Source organism: Rhinopithecus bieti, unplaced genomic scaffold, assembly GCF_001698545.2.
Source record: "Rhinopithecus bieti isolate Rb0 unplaced genomic scaffold, ASM169854v2 scaffold_42532, whole genome shotgun sequence".
Lineage (NCBI taxonomy): Eukaryota > Metazoa > Chordata > Mammalia > Primates > Cercopithecidae > Rhinopithecus > Rhinopithecus bieti.
In genome coordinates this window covers 1,372,899-1,382,165 of record NW_016818301.1, presented here as the reverse complement: position 1 = coordinate 1,382,165, position 9,267 = coordinate 1,372,899, and the positions used below count along the sequence as shown (strand labels likewise).

Below are 9,267 nucleotides of genomic sequence, written 5' to 3'. Positions count from 1 at the left end.
ATTAAGTAGGAGGACTTATACTACCAGATATCAAAATTTACTATTCATAAAAATCAATTCCATATAGATAAAAGACAAATATTAAAAGGCAAAAATATAAAGTCTTTAGAAGATACTAGAGGAAAATATCTTAATGACCTCGGGGTAGAAAAGGACTTCTTAGGAAAAGCATAAAAAAGCACTAATCATAAAAGAAAAAGACTGATAAAGTTGATACCTTTAAAATTCAGAACTTTTGACCGGGCGCGGTGGCTCAAGCCTGTAATCCCAGCACTTTGGGAGGCTGAGACGGGCGGATCACGAGGTCAGGAGATCGAGACCATCCTGGCTAACATGGTGAAACCCCGTCTCCACTAAAAAATACAAAAAACTAGCCGGGCGAGGAGGCGGGCGCCTGTAGTCCCAGCTACACGGGAGGCTGAGGCAGGAGAATGGCGTAAACCTGGGAGGCGGAGCTTGCAGTGAGCCGAGATCCGGCCACTGCACTCCAGCCCAGGCGACAGAGCAAGACTCCGTCTCAAAAAAAATAAAAAATAAAAATAAAATAAAATTCAGAACTTTCATTCTTCAAAAGACACAATAAAGACAGTAAAGACAAATCATAAGATGAGAGAAGATATCCACAATGCATAACTGGCAAAGGGTGTTTAATTGGGATAAGAACTTATACCAAAAAGAAGAAAGAAAAGATAATGTGATAGAAAAATGGCCACAGACTTGATCATAAATTTCACACGTGAAGAAACACAAAGGGTCAATAACCTACAAAAAGACACTCATCCCCATTCATCAGTAATCAGGGAAATGCACATTAAAACCACAAGTTACCATTACTGGCAAAAATTTTAAATTCTGACAATAGCAGTTATTGGTAAGGATGTGGAGGAATGGGAACTAACGCTGCTGGCGGGCGTCTAAAGAAATCTGTGCACTTTGGGAAATAATTTGGTTTAATTTACAGAAAGTGAACAGGTACATGGCCTAAGCCTCAGCAATTCTACTCCTGCGTCTATTCCCCAGAAAAGACAGAATGTGGAGCAAGGTGGCGGAATAGATGGCTCCATCCTGCAAGGACACTAATTTAACAACTACGCAGAAAAACAAACAAGCAAACAAAAAACCACTTTCATAAGACCCCAAAATCACGTGAGCCTTCATAGTACCTGGTATTCCCCAGAAAAACTCTTGTACTTATGTAACTGGACACATATACACAAATGTTGGTAACAGTCCCAAACTAGAAACAGTCCAAACCTGCTTCATTCTGGATGAATGCATTATGGTACAGGCACACATTGGGACACTATACCACAATGAAAAAGAATGGACTATAGTTGAACAATTATTCATACTGCACGTGTTTTAAACACTCACTGGCTTTTATATGGCATGTTGAAGGTTTTTTGTTTGTTTTGTTTTGTTTTGAAGAGAGCCTGCTTTAAGGGCTCAATGCTCTGGCACTGGGTCCTTGATCCTTTATACTGGTACCTGTATTTCATCTTCTGGAGTTTCAAGGATCGATTTTTCAGAACCAGACTCCTTGTGGTCTCCTTTCCTAGCTCCCAGCCTTTCCAGTGCAGCTCCTCGGCCACCTCAATGCCCCAGATGACCCTCTTCTTCACTCTCTCCTGCTTCTTTGGGGAGTGCATCTGAGTGTCCATGGAGCTTGTAGGCTGTTCGGGTGGCAGGGAGAAGGGGGAGCAGAAAGGATGTATCAGCAGGGTAGGATGCCAAGATCCAGAGAAAAGGTGAAGGTCTTCCTCCTCCACCACCAAGAAAATAAAGGACAAGACAGAAAAACAATGATTGACACCACCCCTCACCCCTGGGGGATGGTCTGGAGACAGATAGTGAGAGGCAGGTAGGCCCTGAAGTCAGATATCACCTCTTCCAAGACTGGAACTGTTTTGCAACTAGAGCCCCTGCCCCTGAAGCTTTCCCTGGGCAGCCCCATCAGCCACTCCGTGCAAGCACACAAATGCAGGCTTCTGTTCTGTTCTTCAGTGCGCCCTCAGATACCACCCCATCAGGTACCTCCTCCCCTCTTCTTCCTCCCAGTCCTGCCCCTTGCTACAGATGCCTCTCCTAGCTAGAGCAGTCTCTCCCAGGCCCTTTTCCAGACCACAGTTCCCTCTGCACCATTCCCTCTCCCATTCCTCAATTGGCTGGTGGGGCAGAGGAGGAGTCCATTTGTCTGCTGTTCACCTCACCCATCCCCTGACTTCTGGGGCCACTCTAAGGGCTGCTCCTGGTGATTGATGCTAGCACTGCCATGTGCAGAATTTCCATCTGTAATGGAAAATCTTTCCATAGGCTTATCCATCACCCCTTTCTAGATAAAGAAGGAGGGGGCATTGAAACCCTCCCTTGGGTGGTAAGGTGGAGGGAGGATGAACTGGTTGCCTTTTCCTACCACGGTCATTGCCATGAGCATTCAACTCATTGGCATTATATGTGTGTGTGTGTGTGTGTGTGTGTGTGTATATATTTTATGCTATATATGTGTGTATATATATATTTTATACTATATATGTGTGTGTGTGTGTATATATATATATATATTTTGTTTGTTTGTTTGTTTTGTTTTGTAAGAGTCTCGCTCTGTCACCCAGGCTGGAGTATAATGGCACAATCTCAGCTCACTGCAACCTCTGCCTCCCAGTTTCAAGTGATTTTCTCACCTTAGCTTCCCAAGTAGCTGGGTTTACAGGCACCTGCCATCATGCCCGGCTGATTTTTCTATTTTTGTAGAGACAGGGTTTCACCATGTTGGTCAGACTGGTCTTGAACTCCTGACCTCAGGTGATCTACCCACCTTGGCCTCCCAAAGTGCTGGGATTACAGGCATGAGCCACCATGCCCAGCAAGAATTTTTTAAATCTTTGACCAAGTATTTGCTTTTATATTGTTGCATAATATAATGATATAGTCATCCATTCAACAGATATTTTTTGAGTACCTATAATGCACCAGACACTGTGCTAGGTGTGGGACTACAATGATGAACAGGACCAACAAATCCCTTTTCTCTTGGAGCTTACATTCTCAGTTTCAATATTTACTGAGTGTGTCTGATGGCCAACATACTATTTTCTTTCCTGAGTCACCTATGGAAGAAAGGTGACATGGATTATGGGAGGTAATTTGCTATAAATATCAGTTGGTGCATCAGCCAGTGTCCAGGCAGGAAAACAAAAGCCACTCTGAATGTTTAAAACAGGGAATTTACTGTGGCCAGACGCAATGGCTCACGCCTATAATCCCAGCACTTTGGGAGGCCGAGGTGGGCGGATCACAAGGTCAGGAGTTCAACACCAGCCTGGCCAACATAGTGAAACCCCTGTCTCTACTAAAAATACAAAAGATTAGACGGGCATGGTGGCAGGAACCTGTAATCCCAGCTACTCGGGAGGCTGAGGCAGCAGAACTGCTTAAACCTAGGAAGAAGAAGTTGCAGTGAGCCGAGATTGCGCCATCGCACTCCAGCCCAGGTGACAGTGCAAGACACTGTCTCGAAAAAAGAAACAAACAAACAAACAAACAAACAACAACAACAAAAACCAGGGAATTTACTGCATAACCATGGGTAGTGAAGGAACCTGGGAGTTGGCAACATCAAGAAGCTGCCACCACACCTAGGTTAGAAGTGGTGGGGTCAATACAGCCTTGAGGCCTGTCTGGTGGGAACTGGAGCCACAGGGGAAATGCAGCTGCTGACAGAGACACCGTGAACAGCAGAGAGAGGAAGAGAAATGCCCTGGCTTCTCCCTTCCTCCCACCTTCCAATCTCCTACTAGCTCAAAGCAGAGCAGGGAAGGGCAGTGAGTGAATGCAAGGGCAAACAGGCCCAGTATGGCACAGAGGACAGAGATGTTTTCTAAAACACGACCCTCCGTTCACAGGGAGGCAAGGGCAGCACATCTAAGGAGCTAGGCACTGTATACCACACAACACAGACACACACTGTATCATACACAAAGCCATACCCATAGTCACACCCCTGGACAGCTGCATCATCACATAGAGAGCACTACAAAGAGCTGCAAAAAGTAAACAGCATCCACACATTATTGGTCAAACACAAAGTCCTAGGGGTCAAGACCAGAAGAACTTTCTGAGGAAAGAGAAATCCTGGCTATCCAACCAGCCTCTGGCTCATTCCTCTCTGGCACTCTCCTATCCCACGGCCTCTCGGGCACTCACTGCTCCCAGCACTCCAGCGTGCTTGGTACTAAAGTGGTGAACAGGACTGACAAATCCCTTTTCTCTTGGAGCTTACATTCTCAGTTTCAATATTTACTGAGTGTATTCGATGGCCAATGTAGTATTTTCTTTCCTGAGTGGAAAAAAGGTGACAAGGGAAGTCTAGACAGGGTCTAGTGCTAAGATGCATAGGGAAGAGTCAGGGCCTCTCAGATTCCCACCCCAGTGCCCTGCCCCCCATGCCCTGCCCTGGCCCTGCTACACCCTGCTCTGCCTGCCCTGGCTGTATCCTTACCCGGGCGCTGATGGTGCTGCAGGCACTCATGGCTGCACTGCTGTCATTGATGGCGGGGATGGCCACCGTGCTGGTACTCAGGCAGGATCCGCCAGAGTTCATGGTGTGGTCCTTGCTGTTCCTGGACCTCATGATGGAGCTTGGAGCCTGTGTAAGCATCAGGCCCTTGGGACACAGTCCAAAGGGAGCACTCTGAGTATGGAGCTGGGAAGAGAGCAGAGGGTGGGGGAGACAGCAGTGACATGAGAAAGAGAGGCTGAGGGAGGAGACTCTCATGGCCATCCTTGTCATGGAGGAAAGGGTCTGCTTCCCAGCTCTGGCAATAGGTGCTAGGTGGCACCATGAGGAATGAGGCTCTACATGAGATCCAGGGCTTTGCCTGGGAGCCTAGGGACTCACCATCAGGAAAGGCACTCCAAAGAGAGACTTGGGAACAAGGCCCACCCCACTATGCCCCTCTGTGGCCACTCTTGGCACTACTCAGCAAGCTCCAGTGGGTGTTACTGAAGTGTGTGCATTACCTTTATGTGGCTTTTACTCTCTGCTTCTTTCCTCTGAACGCTCTTGCCTCTTGTGAGAAGAGGAATAAGGGGGAAAGAAGAGGCAAATGAGACTGATGGATTCTCTACAACCTCCTAAGGTAAACATCACTGAAATAGATCAATGAAAGCATAAGTCAATCCATCTCTAGAGCAGCAGGATCCCTGATGACTGTAGCTGAAATCATATGCAAATATATGTGACACATATGTAAAGGATATGCCAGGTGCTATGTATGCATACATATCTGTTTTCCAGGGGGAATGGCCACAGTTTTCACCAAATGCTCAAGAGGATGTTTGACCTCGATCTAAGGGACACAAAGTATCTCAGACTAGCTCTGGCTCCATCACCTCAAATCCCCTCTTCCTTTAGCTGGCTTCCCTTAGCACACACACTCAAGTGTGACTTTGTTACTTCTATAAGAGGACAGCAATTTTCACACTCACACACCAAGACTAAGCCAGCCCCACTCAAGCACATGTGGAAGTGGTTTGCAGATCCCTATAATGACTTACCACAAATGGTTCATCTCTGATTTCCCTTTACACTTGATACAAAGCCATCATCCATGAAATCACAGAACATGGCACTGTTCCCCAAAATATAATGCAATCCACATGTGTACTTTAAAGCATTCTAGTAGCCACATTAAAAAAGTAAAAAGACACAGGTAAAATTAATTATAATGATATATTTTATTTAACCTATCATATCAAAAATACTACATTGAACATGTAATCGATATGTAAATAATATCAATATGTAAATAATTGATATGTAAATTGATATGAAAATAATCAATAAATTATTTAGATACTTTACTTTCGTATTTTGTATTAAGTCTTTGAAATCTGGTGTGCATTTTACACTTATAGCACATCTCAATTTGGACTACCCATATTTTAAGTGCTGAATAACTACATATGGCTATTGGCTACCACATTGGACAGCATCACTTTAATACCTTTTTTGAACATTTGTATATTTTTCAGACTACTCAGTATCCTCCCCCTCTTCTTCAAATAACAATCTCAAAAATAATAATGTCTATTAACATGTACTGAGAACCTACATGCCAGGCAGTGTTGTAAGGTCCTTACAGGGATTTTATTTTATTTATTTATTTATTTATTTATTTGAGACAGAGTCTTACTCTCTTGCCCAGACTGGAGTGCAGTGGCAAGATCTCAGCTCACTGCAACCTCCACCTCCCAGGTTCAAGCAGTTCTCCCTTACAGGTATTTTAATTCTTACAACAGTTTATGATTACGTGTGACTTACCCATTTATTTGACCTAAAATGATCCTTTTTCAAGTTTGTCGTTCAGTTCCTTACTTTAATGTATTCAGATTTAGCAATTTTAAGATCAGCCTTTAGGAATTTATACAGTTCCATCAGACACTCTCTTATCCCTCCCGCACCACCCAGCACCACCCTTCCAAAGTGGAAGGTTCTGTTGACCCTGGTTTTCTTAGTTGGCAACATTTCTAAACCCTCTGGAGGGGACTATCTAGATTCAGTCATTCGTTCATTCACAAAGCACTTGCTGAGTGCCTATTATGTACCAGGTACTGTGCTAGGCACCAGACAAGGCAGGCAAGGCTCCTACCTCCAACTGTGAACTAGATGTTCAGATGAAATCAAAGAAAATGTAAGCTGAGGAGACACGCAGAGAATCCATTACTTCTCTGCCATGGGATGGTCTTGCAGCACTGCCCTAACTCATTAATGCCTCTGACCTCAGGGGATTGTACAGACAGCCCCTGCCTCAGAGCTCTGAAAAAGCCTCCACTCAACACATGAAACTATTCCAGAGAGTGCATAGAAGAGATGAGAGATAATGGAGTAGAAAGCTGGTCCAACTCAGGTCATAGGGCTAGGGAAGTGGTCCCAGGGCAAGGGAAGCTGGATGCCAGCATCTTCTCAGACTCTACGGGGATAGGCAAATTTCTCCATCTCCTGGAGCCTCAGTCTCCTCGCCTGTAAAATGTGGGTTATCCTGACGATTTCACAAAGTTGATGTGCAGCTCGAATGAAACAGGATTTGAAAAAGCACTAAACAAACCTATGTTATAGTAATTAACAATCATAACTTCCCCACTAGCCTGCACTATTCTTCCAAAAGACTCACACATCTGCAGTCGTTGTGAAGAGACTGGGCAAGAGAGGTTTTTTGTTTTGTTTTGAATTTGTTTTGTTTTAAGTTGAAGTTTCCAATTTCGAGGACTTTGAAAATATGTATCATGAGCTTCCTTTATTTGCCTAATTGCTGATCTAAAAATCTCCAAGATGACCACTAGAAAAAGTGGCAGGTCGTCGTATAGAGTCGAGGGAGAAAGAAATAGATGAAACAAAAGGGGACAAAATACACTTAGAGCTGTCTCTCCTTTCTCTTCGGGATCCTTAGTCTGATTGATCTCGCCCAAGACTCAGTCCCATGGGGCTCTCTGAAGGGCATGGAGGGGACCTCTGGCCACGATTTCCCGAAGGATAGGGTCTCCCGGGACAGACACCTTCCCAGGCCACTCGCGCCGCTCCCTAGGACCCTGGGACCCTGGGACCTTGGGACTAACGCTCAGAACTTACATCGCCGCCATATTGCCGTCTCCATAGACACAGGACGCGCAGGAAACGGCGTCTTCAGATATCCCACGGCAACGACGGCAGCCCGAGTGAGGCAAGATTCGTAGAAGGCGAATGCGCCGCCCAAGTTTATTTTCTGTATTCAGTTTTGATTCCCTGATTTTTCCTGCTGGCAGTAACTGTGGGCTTCTACCTGTCGCGACATGGTAATGTAGAGCCCCCTAGTTGTCGTGACGTTCCAGCAATCATGACTTTAATTGACGACCAAATTCGCAGGAAGCTACTCGGTGGGCTTGGCACTCTGACACGCATAGAGACAGAACCTCATTCTCTGTGATTGCAATTGTTAACTTAAAAGCAGCCCGCAGTTATTTCTTATTTGAATATTGCTTTGCAAATAGATCCCTTTTGCTGATGACAGGGAAGGTGTCCTCTGCGTTTTCTCCCGGCATTTCTTCTTGCTCAGCAACAAGAAAAACAACTCTTTTGAAGGGATCGGAAGGTTAACGTATAAAGGAATTATTATACATAATGTAGACTTCTGGAAGCCCGTTGGTTCATTTGCTGGTATGTGTGTTGGAGGAAGGGTCTCATTTTGTGAAGACTCCTTAGTATGTGAAGCTGAAAGTCTCAAAGTTACTCTTGGGTAACTAAGGATATTTTGCTCCCCAAAACAGCGAACCGGTTTCCTTTCAGATGGAAGAGGGGACGTGACTAGGCGGAGAGAGCTTAGTGAGTCGAGGGTTAAACACAGAAGATAAGCTATCATTTTGGGAGAGTTGGAGTTGACTTGTGAAAGGTGAAAGATGGACTGAGATGACAAAGTGACCTGAGCTGGCCTGGGAGATCACATGGCCAGAGACTGGCAGGGCTGGAGGGAAGGGGCAGGCAAATTACGCCAGCATGATTAGTAATTTTCCGGGAATCAAAGAATGTGGAACTTAGTGAGCTTTTCACTGGTTTTAACGGGATTCTCAGAATCTGAAACCTGCACTTTGGACATGACGATTTTCACACTGTTTGTAGTTTCTATAATGATTTCCTTTTGTTTTCCCCAAATTCTTTTGAAATGGTCAGCTTGACTCAGCTGGACCTTAGGGACAAGGAAAGGAACTGGTTCATTTTAGGATAAAAGAAATAGGAACTTTGGGGCAAGGTTTTGTGTTGGCCCCAAGAATTTCAGTGGGAAAACCCCAAGGAGGAAGAACAGCTCATGCTAAAGGCGTCCTTGTGCCTCTTCACTGGGGAGCCTCCTTCCAGAGCTCTTGCCTGCTCAATGGTGGATTCTGAGTTTGGAAAAATTAAAAGGGATGGTTCCTCCTCTTAGCAGGGCCCCTGTAGGCTCTGCTTCTGTAGGTGTCTAGCTGCCTCCTGGAAGCCCTGATGCCTAGTGACTGCAACTGACATCGGTGGACTCCCAGGGAGAAGCCTGCGTGCTGGACTTTGCCCAGGGAGGCACACACATGGAAAGAGGCTTTACAATGGATTGAGCCTGAGGAGGGAAAAGAGGAAGCTGGGTTTGCTTTGAAACTCTCCCTTTCCAGGAGCCCAGAACCAGTGGAATAATGGATACTGGGACCTGTTGATCATATTCTCCCTAGACCCAAAAATAGATCATGGGGGAGGCGGCCAAGTGTGGTAGC

The 9,267-nt window shown here is 45.3% G+C and overlaps 1 protein-coding gene across 8 annotated transcripts in view; it reads right to left on the bottom strand.

The window, feature by feature from the left end:
* The window catches only part of CFAP65 (cilia and flagella associated protein 65), a 39,953-nt gene extending 32,283 nt beyond the window's left edge, over nucleotides 1-7,670 (bottom strand). For 6 of the 8 annotated variants that reach the window (XM_017856907.1, XM_017856911.1, XM_017856909.1 and 3 more), the window contains exons 1-4: nucleotides 7,628-7,670; nucleotides 5,020-5,148; nucleotides 4,499-4,702; nucleotides 1,489-1,673 (exon numbers count right to left, since the gene is read on the bottom strand). In XM_017856907.1, coding sequence (XP_017712396.1) covers nucleotides 1,489-1,673; nucleotides 4,499-4,657 — 344 coding nt within the window. In that variant the 5' untranslated portion in view covers nucleotides 4,658-4,702; nucleotides 5,020-5,148; nucleotides 7,628-7,670. Of the gene's footprint in view, nucleotides 1-1,488; nucleotides 1,674-4,498; nucleotides 4,703-5,019; nucleotides 5,149-5,556; nucleotides 5,678-7,627 lie in introns of all 8 variants that reach the window. The other 2 variants (XM_017856906.1, XM_017856908.1) reach the window with 2 other exon arrangements.
* Nucleotides 7,671-9,267: the final 1,597 nt, after the last annotated feature.